This window comes from Ipomoea triloba, chromosome 14 (assembly GCF_003576645.1).
Source record: "Ipomoea triloba cultivar NCNSP0323 chromosome 14, ASM357664v1".
Lineage (NCBI taxonomy): Eukaryota > Viridiplantae > Streptophyta > Magnoliopsida > Solanales > Convolvulaceae > Ipomoea > Ipomoea triloba.
This window is the reverse complement of record NC_044929.1, coordinates 5,111,566-5,128,625: the sequence shown is the minus strand read 5'-3', so window position 1 is coordinate 5,128,625 and position 17,060 is coordinate 5,111,566. Positions and strand designations below refer to the sequence as shown.

The following is a 17,060-nucleotide window of genomic DNA, read 5'->3' as shown; positions in this document are numbered from 1 at the left end:
TTTTTTTTTTTTTTTTTTTTTTGAGGGGGTTTGAAATGAAACCAGAAGAAACAATTAAAATGTTTGGAAACTCGATTCGAGCTAGGAATCAAGATCAGAATGGGTAGAAAATATGGGAAAATGGGGTGCTCAATGCTAACAACCTGATGTTTTCAGAGGGAAGAAAGGGAGAGTTCCACACTATTGTTATTTCCCTACAACATGCTGACATTTGGTGCCTACAATAACCACATTTCACTTGTTTCCTTCTTTCAATTGTCTCAAAAGCCATGGTAGTAATGGTTAATAGGTTCATACTCTTGATTAACCTGCATATTTCTCTTGCATGCTGGAATCATGTCTGACTAATTGTTTCTTTAGGTTGTTGAATTAGGAAAGCTTTGTGCTTGACTTGACAATGGTTTCTCAATTCTTCAGTATAGTCATGTTATAGTCTTTTGTGCAGTTGGTATACCATGAGCCCTGGCTCATATAGTTAGATGAGTCCTGATAAACATTCAATTTAATTGTGGTGAACATTTAATTCAAACATGATGAAGATTAAGGTATTAAATATTTAGTTCGAAGTTCGAACTTGATGAAAGTTATATCGAGGAACATTCCCCTGGGGGTTAACTAGATATAATATGTCTTTGTAGTGTTGATAGGGGGAGACTGGGAGAGATGCTATCAATCCTATCATGGCTTGAATGTTCTTTGTTGCCCGATGATCAAATAGCTAATCATAACCAACCAGAGGCTTTGCTTATCGGAAATAAATGGGAAGCTAAAATCTTAGCTTTGGTAGTTGGGTTATAGGGTAGAAGAGGTTTCATTTAATTGTTTGGAATTGATACCATAACTCCTTGTATAGGAATTTCACAAAACCATGTTTCTATAACTCTTGCTACTTGTGCAATCCTTGGTAATGCCATAATAAAGTGAACTATGGAGCATAAACAAATTTGAAGCATTTAACTATTCTGTTTTCTGATATATTGGCATCTTTCATTAGTGTTTCCTGCTACTGATTCACGCTTCTCTATGGTTCTTTTGTTGTTCTAGTTCATTTTTGGGCACCTACCTTCAAGTGGGGAATTAGTATAGCCAATATTGCTGACTTTTCCAAGCCTCCTGAAAAACTATCATATCCTCAACAGATAGGTGTGTCTCTCTTATTGCACAATTATTTGATCTAGCTATTGCAAATTTGCTATTTAAGTTTAGAAAAGGACTCTCCATGAGTAAAAAAGGATTCTTTCCATGGATACATGAGCAATCCAACTTGTGGTATCAGCAAAAGTTTTTTTCCCCTTGCATTACTATAGTATAATATAATATTTTTGCCTATTGCTGTCATCAACTATGCAGCGGTTACAGCCACTGGGGTAATCTGGTCACGCTATAGCACTGTAATTACTCCGGTAAGTGCACTGGCTTTTGAATTAGGACTACTTTCCATTAAAATTGAATGCTCTTTTCCTTCTTTAATTTGTATGATATAAACTACTAACTGTCTAGTTTACATAATGTACTTTGGTTGTTAAGCTTGTAACCTTCAAATAATCAGGCACCAATTATTTTTCCCTTTTTTGTGTATGCATTTGTTGCAAGTAAGTACCTGTCATGTAAATAATTTGCATTTTAAACTTGAGGTAATAATTTCCTAACAGTTAAACTTGTCTACACCTGTAAGTGTAATGAATTTCTTAAAACAAAGAATGCTTGCCGAAATTTTATATAACTCCAGCCAAACTGAAAAATCTTATTACCTTCAGGTTATCCATTTCTTCTTAACGGTTAGGTGGGGAAAGTGACCTGGGGGGTGGTGGGATTGTGGGAAGGGGGTTGTGTTGTCTGTTCAATGAAAACAACAGAGTGCAAGATTTACAAGCCCCTTTTTATTTGATTTTGTGAGTTTATGAGTGTGTACTCCCAGAAACATAGTTTTCACATTATTGATTGCTCCTTAATATGGATGCACCTGTAGAGAAAAAGAGAAATGCTATTAACAAAAATGTTGCTATAGAACAAAATAGTTCTTTCACTGGAAACATACTTTGGATTTTTCCTTTTTTTTTTTTAAGGAATTTATCATATTATTTTGGGTTACATACCTAATTAAACTCCCAAAGCATTAGGTATTGTATGGCAGTTTTTGGGCAATACAAAATTTAACTTAGGTGGCGTGTGGTTGGTGAATTTTGTACCCTACCATCGGATTTGGTACCGTTACCATGTTTGTTTGCCTATTTTTGCTATTTTACTATTGGATTCAAATCCTTTAGTAAAAATAAAGCCTATTACCCTTTCCCTCCCCTCCCCTCCCCTACTCTTGAACAATGGAATAAAAAATGAGGAAGAAAAAAAGAAAAAGGTAATTGTCTATGCATTCAGTATGAACTTTAATATATATGCACATATATGTATGTGTATATGTATGTATTATATATTTATGTATGTATGTGCAATGCTAGGTGGATCATATAGGCCCCATTCGGTCCTTCTCCAGCCAGCATTGTTGGAAAATTTATTCCAAGGGTTCTTTCCCCCTCTAATATTCTTGGGGTGCACTTGTGCCGTACACTACACTTCACCCCACCTCAAGAAGAGGATTCCCTAGTTTTGAAAATGCAAACCTCAACAATATTATCAATTTCATTTCCCACCATGGCATGGCTTCTTGATTAGCTTGTTTCTTATCTAGGCGGCACAATGATTCACATTCTCATGTTGGTAGCTGATCTATATATGATATAGAGTTATAGACTACTTGCACATTCCACATTCCCAGAGTTATAGACTACTTGCACATTCCACATTCCCACCCGAGTGATTTGCATTGATTTTTTTCTAATACTAGTTGACCGCAATAGGTTGTATTATACATAATTCTGTGGACACGTGCTGCTACCTTAGCACTTTTTGGTGCATCTGCATATATGTTGCAACTTGAATTGGGCTACATGGACCAATAAACTTGTATGTAACATCAGTCATTGCATAGTTACAACAGCTTTTCCTCTTTTGTGTATTTATCTATTCAAGTGTTCTGATCATTTGGCCTTCCAAATTATTTATTCTGCATTGCAGAAGAACTGGAACCTATTCAGTGTAAACGTGGCCATGGCTGGTACAGGCATCTACCAACTTACCCGAAAAATTCGGTATGCTTGATTCTTTTTCAGTTTTGTATCTATGATTGCTTGATACCCCGATGTTTTTCAGCTTTGGAAGTGGAAATTATTTTAGCTCTACCTCTAGCAAAGATGGAAAAATAAACCAATAGAGAAGCATTCATCATCATTGTGTATTTATGAACATAATCAAGATTGTACCCGGTGTGTTATGCATTTTCAGGAATGATTACTTTAATGACAATCAAGTAGATGTAGCAAAGGAATGATGATGACGAAAATGGCTTTCCTCCTGCCCTTCATAGGATCTTCAAAGTTCTATACTCTTCTTGTGACATTGTAGCTTTCACTTCGATTTTAGATTTGATATTTGATCTTTTGTTGGGATGGTTTTCAATCGAGCAACAATATTATGGTTGACAACTAATAATTATTGAAGTGTTATAGCTCTGAAGATGAGGAGGGATTCCTTTTCCAAAAAATGATATTTTAGCCTTTTGGAGTCCAATGGCATAGATTTGGAATTCTATACACAAGGTTTCGAAATTAATTTTTTGTGTACCCCAAAAAAGAAGATATTTTTGAACTTATTTTTGAAAATAAAGTACTTTTGTTTTGTTAGATATTGTTGATGTGTTGTCATTGTTATGCCAGCTCTATGTATTATTTCACTGTCATTGTTCGTGTCACAACATATAAGTTGTCATCTCACATTATATTTCATTGCAAAATAATAAAATTTTGAAATCTGTTGACATGTCGTTCCATCCGGTGTCTTCAAATGTATTGTTATATCATTTTAAATAGATAGATGATACTCTTTCTGTTCCATTTTATTTGTCATATTTACTATTCATTGATCAAATTAATTCTTTCTTCCTTGTTTATTTTCTTTAGTATTTTTTACTTATTTTTAAATTTGATTTTTTGTGTTTAATAGTACTTTTAGTGTAGTTTATAAATATATAAATTTTGTATACTAATACTAAACTTAATATTATGAAAAGTTAGATTAAAAATAACTTTAATCAAGTTTCGTTAACCGAACTCGACACATAAAATGAGACGGATGGAGTATTAGTTTGTATGTTCTTACGGGACTATTAGTTCTCATATGATCTTGATTCCCCACACACACACACATATATATATATATATTAAAATTCTAGTTTGAATGCATAGATGATGACATTTTAAATTTATTATTATTTTTTCTTCCTCTTTTCTTGATTCCATTATTCAAAAGAAGGCAATGCGTAGGGAAAATGTGATGTGTTCAGTGTACTTTCATTCTTAACTCCCAACTTTTATTCTTATGTTCAAAAACATGATGTAAACACTTTTACGTGACCACATGAGGAAAATAATTTATCAATGTTTATCATATCAGAGAGTAAAAGTAAGGAAATAGTAGCCGAAAGCTAAAAAACTATAAGCTTCGAAGCTGAAATCTGAATAGCTGTTATGCTTAAAAGTGTTTGATAAAATTAGCTTTTTGATAAACTAATAAATGTAAAAAGACTAAAAATGACATCTTCATAAAATTTAAATAGGTTTGATTACATATTAAAATATAAAATAATAAAATTAATATATTTTAATAAAATATAAAGTAAGAACATATATTTGGAAATATATAAAGTAAAACAAAATGTTTATAATTTATAAAATTAGTTCATACAACAAATGTCTTATTTTAAGCTATTAGCTTATTTTGAAAACATTACTAAATAAGACTTATAGCTTATTAGTAGTTTAAAATAAGATACAAGTTTCTAAATAAGCTCTATCAAACAGAGTGTATATGAATGTTAATGAGCCGGGCTTCGTTACAATAACGGAGAAAGTAAATCGAGAGAATTCGGGTATAACATTACCCCAAGTTCCTTAGAGTACGTAGAAACCTTTTATTAGACTTGAACGTACATGATCATTCATTGTCTCCAAAACACTTACGGAGTATTATACATGATAATTTAACAACATATTTATTGGAGAAACATGTTTTATTTTAATCTTAGCTTATTAAGGTTCACCCCGGCCCCTTGAAATTTTAGATGTCATTACTGAGTTGCTGAAAAGATGGCATTTGTTCCCCAGCCAAGAAGGATTTGAAGATTGCAAGAGCCTGCTTTGGTTTGTGCAGAGGAACTTCATGGCCTCCCCCTCTCACTGTCACAAAGCTCACTCCTTCATACTCTTGTGTCCACCCTCCTACCTGCATTACCAATTTTAACACATTAATTATACAATCGTATTGTTGGGTGGAGGTCGATCGGTGAAGGGTCAAGCCTGCCACCCTGCCTCTCGAAAATGTGATGGGTATAAGGAAATAAAGCTGCGCCATCTTTATGAGTTCGTTATAATTTTTGGTGTAGTGGTAAGCGTTTGATCCTAACAACCTGGTATCAGATCAGATTGTGTGTGAATAAAAAGATGGATGATGAGAGTTAATTATATTTGACCTGGCCATCATCATCCCAAGTTCTCCAAGGCCCAACAGTGGGGAGATGAAGAGCATCTATGCTGTACCGTGTGGAGGTGATTGGGATCACAGCATCTGTATCACCACTGCATTTTTGGAAATTAACAAACTGAATAAAAGATTTTTTTTAAAGTGAAAATAAAAATGTATAGAAGTGATGGACTACTTGTAGTTAGGCCGGGGTAATCACGGTTCGATTTGAACCGATCAATTCGAACCTAATCGAACATTCTAACAATTGAACCAGAATCGGAACCGTCGGTTCTGAACTAAAAAAAATTAAAAATAGAAATTTTATTATTATTATTTTATTTAGTAGTACTCATATTCAAGATTAATGGCAATGATTTTTAATTTGGTAGGCATAAATGATAAAATTGCATAACCCAATGAAGATTAATTAAGGAGATGAGGTTTGTAGTGGTACCTGAGCACCCATTTACGAATGCCAGTAAGCTCTTTGATGGTTGGCAGAACCGATCCAGCTGAATCCTTCCACTTATAGTGTACTTCATTACTGCAAAAACACAAGAGGTGTTTGATAAATAGTTGTTAGCTGATTGTGTTAGTGAGTTTGACTAGTTAATAGCATTAGTGAATTATAGAAAAGTGTTCGGTAAATTAGCTGTTAGCTGATTGCTGATTACGTGCAAAATGACTTTCTTAAAAAATTGATCGAAAAAGTTACTTTGAGAAACTTTTTGAATTTTAACATTTTGGAGCAATAATCTCCAATGAAACATGTTACACCTGTACATTAATGGCAAGTATAACATCACGACACCTAGAATCTTTTTATAAATATAATTGCATTACTACATTACTATTGTTAATATTGTACACTTAATTTCTTGCGTAAGTTATTCTTTATTTTTTGGTCATTTTATTAATTCAAGTTAAAGAATAGTTGTTAACATCATAATCCAACATTCAAAGGTAATTAATTGAAGGGAAATTAAATAATGGAGCTAGGCACCTACTTGCAGGTCTCCCAGTTGATAGGTGCGCCTCTAACGTGAAGAGCCTTCTGAACTGAGAGTTGATTGAAGTAAGAGATTGCATACTTTTCAGTACATGGATCATACTTCCTTGAAGATCTACTCTTTCTCTGTCATAATATATGAATTTGTTACGGAGTATAATCTAAGATTTTACTGATATCACTCAATTAACTTATAATGTAAATAGGTCAAATCACAGTAAAAGACTACATCTGAATCTAATCGATTATTTAGTATAACCGTGACCTTATAAAAGTCACATCCTCAAGTGGCTGAATAACAATAAACGATGATACTATGTTATAATCTAAAATTGGATCAATATCATAATTGGACTATAATGCGCATGAGTCAACCCACACTAAAAGATTGAATCCAATCAAATAGCTAATTTAAACACAATTTATATCATGAACTAGGGTCCACATAGCATTATGGACCTGAATCGAAACGACGAGATACTGAATTCATATTCGTAAGGTACATAATTTCATAACACAAGACATAAAAAATCACAATACAAGACACATACACATATTATATATTTACTTATTTTTCAAATCTGATTTAGGTACATAATTTGTGTTCATAGACACATAATTTCACAACACAAGACACAAAAATTCATAATATAATACATAATTACTAATTTGTTTCAAGTACAGAATTCACACCCTTAAAGTACAAAATTATATCAGAAGACACAAAAACTCACAACATAAAATACATACACATGCACCAAGGTCCATGGTATAAGGATTGAATTTAAACATGACCTTATAATGTCATATATTTCTCTTTTACTTTTCAATGCGAGACTCTTAACAGAATATAATGTTATGCACATGACTTAACATTATATAAAAATTGTACCAGATACTATACGCACCGATGTCGATTAGCACAATAGAAAATTGATTATTTAAATCTTAAGTAGAGATTAAAAACTTACTAGCCATCTTTGGGTGAGCCAATTTCTGCCTGCAAGAGTGGTGGCAGCAGTGGTGCAGACAGGAGTAAAGACACTGTAGTAATCAATATCTCCAATTTCTTCGGCAGCAACACTGTGAGCATTGTCACACTCCTCTGAGGCATTAAGGTATGAATCATTGGCACAATAGAGGTTTAACATCTCATAGGATTGGTCGGAAATCAAACCAAGTGTCCACATGAATTGAGATATGCCAACTTGATCATGGTGATCATCAACCAAGGGGTTCCCAATCTGCATATATATGCAATGTATACACACATTATTCATTATCGCCACACGAAAACACTGAACTGAAATTTAATACTTACAGATTTCATTAATTTTAATTACTTTCAGAAATTTGTCTATAAATTAAATACTTACGAATTTTGTGCTAATAAATTTAATTTTTTCTTGTAATATATATATTTTTTTACAAAAATAAATTTCAAATTTGGTTATGTTTGAAAATTTTAAAATTAATGAAAATTTTAACTACAAGATTATATTTTAAATTTGATAATTAAAAGTTAAATCAGCATTGTATATATACTTGAGGATGAAATGCAGAATTAATTTAGGCTGTAGGAAGAGAAAGACATGCATACCATAAAACCCTTCAAGTTGATAGAGTTGTCTTCATTTTCAGAGTTGTATTCTAAGATGGCTTTGCTTAACTGTGGAACAAAATGTCCTGAAACACAATTTTCACAAAATATGCTATATGATCCAACAACTTCAATTAACTATTTTAAAATTAGTTATATATAAAATATATATATATATATATTAAAAAAAAGAATACCTCATGTAATCCGTCCGTCACAATAGGACAAATAATAATTATAGTATCGTATTTTAAGAGTAAATATAAAATCATAAATGGGCCCGAATGCGTGCACGCGCACACATATATATAGAGGAAAAGTCTTATTTGAAGGTACGCTTTGGATGAAGCCGATGGCTTTGTGATCCTAGATAGCAAAGGAGCACAAGAAGGTAAACCAACTTAGTTTGTTCATAACTAACCAATTTAAACCAAGAAGGTCAACGGACAAATCCCATATATAAGGAGTCAAACTTGAAAACTTATGGTTAGTGAACCAATTGTCCGACCAACTCAATTAAGGTTGCCCTATATTACCAAGAGAGCCTACAACATGAAACCCCCAAACCTTATCAAGTAGACATTGTACTACATCATGCAATTATGCAAATATCCATGTTTATATATCCTTGTATATCATCTTACATTGTATAGTAAGTGTATGTATATATATAAAAGTGTTTTTTATGAGGTGTTGATCAACACAGATGTCAAGCTGTATGCATGTACTTGATACAATTATATAGCTAGGTATTTGTAGTTATACCAAATATTATAAGTACAAGCGTCAATAATACAAAGTTATATAATTGCACCAAGTACGATTCTCACTAGAATTGATCGACAACTTAAAATTTTCAAACCGCATAGAAAACATTTCAATACCATAGACTAATAATGAAATACATTATACATCATAATAAATTTCACAAACCACATATGGCAAACATCATTTATACACAATTTGATGATGGAATATAGTGCTCACAAATGGGAAATTAATTTGTAAATTGAATTTATTTGCACATAGATGGATTACTATACGTACCTGCATAACTCTCTCCAATGATGTAAAACTCTCTTTGCTTATATTCAGGAAATCTCTCAAGCCACTTCAATAAAAATTTTAGATTGTCCTCCGCTGCATTAATGAAGATGTAGACAACATATTTATTTATTATCATCACTCAATTATACAACCAACTATGGCAAGTATGCCAAAGACCTTCTGGTCTAGTGGCACCCGATTTACACTTTTACATAGAAGGGAGTGGGTTTGAGTCTTAGTGGAGGCAACTGTTGACTTGTAGTACTCAAAAAAAAAAAAAACTATGACAGGTATATATACTATACTACACATTTTACTAATAAATAAAAATTGCTAAAAAGAATATCTAACGGACTTAGAGCATCTACATCAATGGTGCAAAGGAGGTTCATAGTACAAAAGTTTATGAGGTGGAGGGGAGAGAAATGGAGAGAGAAAGGAAATGGGGTTGCTCTGCAAGGTGTTGGATAATGGAACATAGATTGCTTTGTGGAAAATGAAGGAACAGCTACGCTTGCGCTACATGCGCCCAGCGGGCGCGTGCAGTGCACGGTGACACAAACTGTTCTTTTGTGTTTTTTATTTTATTTTTTTTTAAAAAAAAATCCAATTTGTTCATTTATATTTTTCATCCCTCATTTTCTCTTTCCTAATCACACTCACAAAAACTCCTCAATTACTGGGAAAAAATTTCATTGATAAGGATGCTCTTATGACTACAAAAAAGGTTTGGAATATGATATGAAGTACCTGTGCTTTGATCTCCTTGGTTTGAAAAGTCAAAAGTTGAATTGGCATATGAAAAGCCAACACCAGCAGGTGAATCCAGAAATATTATATTTGCAACTGTCAAATAGTAATGGAATTATATATATATATATATATATATATCAAAAAAACATGGTCACATCTGTGTGAGATCAGGGATCAATCAGAATGAAATGTAAAATTTTATTTATAATTTAATATTACATTTGTTAAAATAAGTATTACATTTCATCTTGACCCGACCCGTCTCACAAATAGACAATCTCATACAAGTTTTTGCTATATATATATATATATATATATATATATATATATATATATATATATATATATATATATATACCTTGGTTCCAAGCGTATGAGTTGAGATATACTGACTTCCCATCTGGATTAATGTGAAAAGGTCCAATTTCTTCTGCCTCCCCAAATGCAATTGCTGAGCATCCAGGCCCTACAACATGTAATAATGTAATGTGATCCAATCCAACACTACTACTCCAATACTATGTCCCATATCAAATTATATTTTGCACTCCCAGGTCCATTTTTACTACACAAATTATATTATCAACTAGGTCCAAAATAACATTCAGATTATGTAGTTGTACTTAACATATATTATGTATCCGCAGTTAATAGATTATATATCTGATCTGTAAACAAATTAAAGACATATACTGTATATGTTAACTACAAACACATAATATGTTAACTGCAACATAAATCTGCATATATACCTCCATTAAGCCAGAGGGCAAGAGGCTTAGAAGATGGATCGTGAGAAGCCTGGATGAACCAGTAGAAGAATTCCTTTCCCTGTTCCTCATTCACCGTAACGTATCCGGCGTAGTGCGAGAAGTTGACTAAAAAGTTTTGGCCAGGCAGAGAAGAGATTTTGTCCTGTTTTTTCTGTTCATGCCTCCCCTTGCTGCAAATAAACTCAAACTTGGTGAGGAAAATGAGAAGAAAGACCAAAATGCTAAGTTTCATATCTTTTGTCATTTTCTTTGTGTGGAGTCTTGTGCAGCTCTATTGAGCAAGGGTCCTTATAAATACAAGATTACTCACCCCCATTGATATTTTCGAGGTACCTGATCCTATCCCTAAAATACTCTCACTTTTAAACTGATCCTACCTCCAAATTACTAAATTTGTAATTCTTTCACTATATATATATTTTTAAATATCTTTACAATAATCTCTCACTTTCAATATATATATATACTAGCTCAAATGCGGAAAGTACTTTGGGTGTGGATTCACCATCAGGTATGCATAAATGTACCACATCGTGTTTGAAAAGACAGTACAATAAAATGCACTAATTCACCACAAAATGTACCACACCTAATAGTGCATTTATGAGATGATGATAAGGGTGCATAATTTTGAGCTAATGACTGATGAATAGGCGTGGAACATGTGGGAAGATGGCAAAAGAGGTGTCATCAGTTGTTTGATGCAACCTGTCATTTTATCCATTTTATCTACAATTAAATGTACTTTTTTTAAATTTTTTTTTATTTTTGATATTTAATCTTGGCCATCAATCTAAAATAGTGGATGAATAAGATTTATGCTTAAACGAAAAATGTGATGCCATTTTGTAGATACCCAGAACTTTCATTGTACCATTTAAAAAAGTATCATTTTGGAGAAAACAACATCGTTTGAAAAAGATTGTTAAAATAGTAAAATACTCAGAAGTTTAAATCAAAGATATGGTAACATTTCTATAAATATGCAAAAAAAGTTTCCGCATTATTATTATTATTATTATTATTATTATTATTATTATTATTATTATTATTATTATTATTATTTGTAGAAAACCTAAATCGTTTTAAAGAAAACTCACATGTTTTCATCTTGAAAAATATTACATGGACTCTCATTTCTTACTCTCAACTTCTACTCCTTCTCACAAATTCTTGATGTAGACACTTTTCCTGAGACCCAGATTATGAAAATATCCAATTCTTGTTTGTCATATCATGGAATAAAAGTGAGAGAGTAAAATTTGAGAGTAGATATAGTAGAACTCTTTGGTCTAAATACACATGAATAAATTGAAGAGGCTAAATATACAATGTTGTGGGATAAATATGCATGATGTTTTACTTGCATTTTTAGGGTAAATAAGCACGGTATAAACACATCTCTTTTGAAAAAAAAAAAAAAAACAAAAAAACTACATCATTTTTGTCGACTAAATATGCATGCAAACTTCTATTTATTTAAAAAAAAATGTCATTATTTTTTTTAACCCTTACAACCCGTTTGGTTGGAGAGAATTAAAATTCCATTCTCACCTAATTTCGAAAACAAGCAATTCAATTCCTTCGTTTTGTTGGAGGGGCCATTTTCACTGAATTAGAATCCCATGCCTCTCTCTTGTATTTTCAATTTCATAGTGCATGGGAAGAAAAATAGATACCCTTGAGACAAAATTACACTTCTCTTTTCGAAACTAAAAATTAATGTTTAATTTTTACAAAATTATAATCTCATGCATCATCTTAATATTATTTTAAATTTCATGGTTAAGTAAATTTTAGGATCTATTAAATATTTTTTAGTGATACATGCTTATATCCAAAGTAAACAATCAATCTAAAAAATATGAGCATATTCTAAATAACAACTTCATTGCATTATAGTTTTAACATAAATTTACTTGTCAATATTTAACAACAACAACAACGCGACCCCGCGTTTTGATTTTTATACTAATTATTTTCGTTCAATTCCATGAATACCAATCACTAGAATTAAAATTCCCAGTAATTATATTCTATTCCTGCAAACTAAATATTGAGAATTTAAATTCTCACTTTATTCGCATACTATTCATCTTACATGAAATTGGAATTCATTTCCCTCCTAATTCACTCACTACAACCAAACGCTCCGTAGATCTCTATCCGTTTGTTGTTGTTCTTGTTGTTGTTGTTGGTTTTTTTTTTGTTTTTTGTTTTTTTGTTTTTTTGTTTTTGGAGGGATAACCATGATTTATTCTTATTTCTCAATGTGGCAACCAATTTTTTATATTATCTAATTAATGTGTGTGTATGGGGTGGGAGGAATTGAAGGGGGAGTAATTTTTATATTGATATTTGTAATGATATCGAATATTTAAATTATAAAGGAATGTGATATATTTTTTAAATTAAAAAATTGAATATTATTTTAAAATTACAAAATGTATGAGATTACTCAATATTTTTAAATTCAACATTGTTACGGATCAAGATGAAATGATTTTCCTCTATATAGGGAATTCTTTGGTGAAGAATACTAAAAGTGTTAGACTACTTATTAATAGAACGTAACTGGTCGAGAAACATTTGCAAATAGGATAATAGTTTTTTTTTTTTTTTTGAAAACAAATAGGATAATAGTTTCTTTTCACTATAATTTAGGTTAAAACTCTAATACTAAATTATATTTTGAAAAATTGAATTATAAATAGTTATAGGTAAATTTTGTTAATTAAGCAAAAGGTGGAGTTTGAAGAATTGGCAAGTTCAATTTGGCCATACAAGGAACAAAATCGTGTAGCGGATTTCATGGCTAAACAAACTTTGACTCCGGGGCAAGGATTGAGAATGATTGATCAACCGATAAGTGAAGTTCTTAATGTGTTAACCGAGGACTTTCTTGGGGTTCCTCGGGTGCACAGCTTATATGGGAATAGCTAATTGCGGTGATCTCCTCCTCGGAAAAGAAAAAATGTACTTCTAGTATGTCAAAAAGTTATTAGATATCATTTTTAAAGTCAACATTTTAATATTAATTGTAATATTGAGTTATGATTATAAGAGATATGTGAAGTGCAATTTCTTAATATAAAAGTTAAAATCTTAAAAGTTGTAATTCTATTGTACATTTATAACTTTGCGATTGAAAGACCAAAATTTCAAAATTTAATTAAGTCAATAACGTAACAATAACAATAATAATAATAATAATAATAATAATAATAATAATAATAATAATAATAATAATAATAATATTCCGTCAATTATTTAGAACTAGAGTAAAACATTATTACAATTGAATAATTATGAAAAGAATAGGCAAGATTAGAATTGATATTTTATTAAGAAATAAAAACAGAATACACATTCAAATATTATTATTGTTGTTGTTGTTGTTGTAATATGTAAGGAAAAAAGTTGATATTACAAAAATTAGGATACTACCCTAGCCCTTCCCCCTCACCCCACCTCGCAGAATAGTTCATTCATAGGAATATTATGAATATTATTTTCGAGAGTAAATTAACATGCTTAACAATGTAAAATGAATATTATTTTCGAGAGTAAATTAACATGCCTAACAATGTAATAGGTGTATCCATGGGAGAGTTATTTTACTATAAGGTTATTTCTGTAAACCAAATGTGTTACATTGTGAAGATGTTATCCTTTAATTGAGCATTTATTTGATGAGAAATAAATATTCAATATAGGGGAAATGATAGTTTTGGTTCGGTCTTTAATTGTGGATAAATAGTTAATTCAATCCTTCAATTATACAAATCATTGTATATGGTCCTTGAGTTGTCAAAATTATGGTAGAATTAGTTTCTTAGATAATATAAATGTTAGTGTTGATATTAAATGTTCAAAACTTTAACACCTTTAATTTTTTAATTTTTATTTATTTATTTTGGTAAACTTGAAGTATTCTTCTTCCTAATAAAATTAATTTTGCAATTTAGAGAATAGAGGAGAGAGTAAATTGCTAAATATACGAAAACAAATGTAGCAAAATTGACAACTTAAAGATTAAATGTGGGGCCTTGTATAACTAAGGGACTAAATTTATTATTTATTTGCAAAAAAAGGACCAGAGCTGTCATTTATTTTCAATTTATTTAAAATATAAAATACAATTCAATTAAAAACAAATAATTGGCATTTGAAATATATATTTATATCAATTGAAGTGTAACATAAATTATTAAAAAAAAAAAACTTCGAAGTCTAAAATAATATAAAGTTCCAACTAAAATAAAAGTAAGTTTTAATAATCCAAATAATACAAAATTCACAAAATAAAATAAAATCAAAATAAAAGAATAGATAAAGTTGAAAGTGGCAGCGTCGGTTAAGTTTCAACAAATAATTTAATCACCTAATATGGCGACGTGTTGTTTTCCACTTTTCCTTTCTAATTTCAATATTAGTCTTTTGTACGAAAAAAGAAAAAGAAAGAAAAAAGTAGTTGAAATAGACACAGCAACAACAGTAGAATTTGGGGGTACTATTGTACTTGAACGTTTTCCGGATAGTTTGGGAATCATCTCTGGCTAGATGTTTTGATTGTCTACACGTGACAGATTATTGCTCTTTGTAGCATGCTTAGCTGAAAAATTAGTCAAAAACAGAAAGTTAGTAATGAATATGTTACTCCCCGTCCCAAATTGATGTCTCATTCGCTTTTTGCACACTTTTTAAGAAATTAAAATGAATGTGATATGCTTTTCAATTATACCTCAAATTTTTTCACTTTTAGAAATAAAAACAATAAAGAAAACAAAAGTCATAAGAGTAAATCGAGAAAAGTAGAATGATGGTGATATTCAATTTTGGAAATAGGACAACATTTTGGAACAAACTAAAAAGGAAAGTAAGACAGGTAAAATTGGACAAAGGAAGTAATTAATTGAAATGAAAGTATTTATTTGGTAAATAGGACTGGCGGCTCAGTGCGAACAAGAATTAATCTGAATATGATACGAACTTTAAAGGTGTCTTGGACCTACTCAAGACACCTCATGACCTGTTACTCTCTTCCAGATCATTTTTAGCGTGAAATATGCAAGTATAGGTTGGATTGACTCCTTCCCTACCTATTTATCCATCCAGATCCCTACTTGTAGAAACTAACTCTCATCCCATCTTCTTCTCAATATCCTATAAATACCCGATGGGTTCCGATCACTTAGTATGCATGCATTAACCATGTTTTTAGCTATTTGAGGGGAGGGGAAGAAAGGAGCGGTTTGGAAGTCTCCTATATGATTAGTTGGCAGAGTTATTTTGTGACCTTTATTGATGAAAGAAAGCCTAAACAACGATGCAAGGTGGACTTGTTCAACAGAATATTAAGGCAATGGTTTGATGACAAGCAAGCAAACTAGCCGAGCAAACCAAATTGACACTACTGCAAAATTTGGAAAAATATTTTTTGAATACTAATGGAGTGAACACCTCACTTTCTTTTCTGTGAAAGTGCGGATACTTTAAAGAGAATATATAGTCTGTGGGATGTTGTTGTCTGCATGGATTGTTGAAAGTCATCAATCAATCTATGCAGACAATAACATACCTTCGTCTATATACTCTTTTTAAATTATCTCCACTTTCATAGTTCTATTAGTATCCATAAAATATTTCTTATTTAATTCCAAATTTTGCATCCTTACCGATTTGGTTTGCTGAGAGAGAGTGGCTAAATAAGAGGAATGGTGCAGAAGCAATATAAATGCTTGTTTGGTAGTCTTTTTTTGCTCCGTAATATACTCATCATGCAGAATTCTTGTTTGGTAGACTCTTTTATTTTTCTTTAATTTTAAAGTTTAAGTGGTTGTCCCTTTTTTGTTTCTTTAATTTTCTTTTTCAAGTCATAATTTCAAACCAGTTTGATATGTTTATAGAGAATTAGAGAAAGCAAGAGCTGCCTCAATTTGATAGTTTTAAATTAAACTAATCCATTAAATTTTATATAGGTTGATCATTTGTTATTACTTTCTTCATATCCAACATTGTTTCGATGCAAAAATTTTAATATATATATATACACACACACGAATTAGCCATCCAAGTGACGTATTTATCATTCTTGAATTTTGCTATTATTTACAACAACAAAAAAATGCTTTCTCACCCTATAATAGCAAATAGAAGACAATTAATGTATATATTCTTAGAATAATTATAGTTTGACATTCATATTATTTTAGATGAATAGTCAAAAAATAATATCTTTAATTTTTTAATAGTTGAAAGAAACAAATAAAATTAAGTACATATTATTAATACTAGTACTTTC

General features: G+C 31.0%; 2 protein-coding genes across 2 annotated transcripts in view; one reads left to right on the top strand and one right to left on the bottom strand.

The window, feature by feature from the left end:
* The window catches only part of LOC116004207 (mitochondrial pyruvate carrier 4-like), a 7,998-nt gene extending 4,259 nt beyond the window's left edge, over positions 1 to 3,739 (top strand). The window contains exons 2-5 of the mRNA XM_031244165.1: positions 1,045 to 1,143; positions 1,351 to 1,403; positions 3,073 to 3,146; positions 3,340 to 3,739. Of these exons, the coding sequence (XP_031100025.1) occupies positions 1,045 to 1,143; positions 1,351 to 1,403; positions 3,073 to 3,146; positions 3,340 to 3,385 (272 nt within the window). The 3' untranslated portion in view covers positions 3,386 to 3,739. The remainder of the gene's footprint in view (positions 1 to 1,044; positions 1,144 to 1,350; positions 1,404 to 3,072; positions 3,147 to 3,339) is intronic.
* A 1,162-nt stretch (positions 3,740 to 4,901) lies between these two features.
* Positions 4,902 to 11,038, bottom strand: LOC116003680 (serine carboxypeptidase II-2-like). The gene is made up of 10 exons (XM_031243583.1): positions 10,736 to 11,038; positions 10,342 to 10,449; positions 9,981 to 10,076; positions 9,231 to 9,323; positions 8,184 to 8,269; positions 7,555 to 7,827; positions 6,582 to 6,709; positions 6,029 to 6,118; positions 5,582 to 5,687; positions 4,902 to 5,334 (listed from the first exon to the last, which is right to left on the bottom strand). The coding sequence occupies exons 1-10, from the start codon at positions 10,998 to 11,000 to the stop codon at positions 5,170 to 5,172; spliced, it is 1,410 nt and encodes a 469-aa protein (XP_031099443.1). The 5' UTR covers positions 11,001 to 11,038; the 3' UTR covers positions 4,902 to 5,169.
* Between the last annotated feature and the right edge of the window lie 6,022 nt (positions 11,039 to 17,060).

What these genes read in the sequence shown, in the direction of transcription:
- LOC116003680 (XM_031243583.1), bottom strand. Translation starts at nt 11,000, where the DNA reads ATGACAAAAGATATGAAACTTAGCATTTTGGTCTTTCTTCTCATTTTC. An exon ending in TGCCCTCTGGCTTAATGGAG is followed by an intron (nt 10,450 to 10,735) that starts GTATATATGCAG and finishes TACATGTTGTAG; the next exon opens with GGCCTGGATGCTCAGCAATT. An exon ending in CTTGGGATGATGATGGCCAG is followed by an intron (nt 5,335 to 5,581) that starts GTCAAATATAAT and finishes TTGGTAATGCAG; the next exon opens with GTAGGAGGGTGGACACAAGA.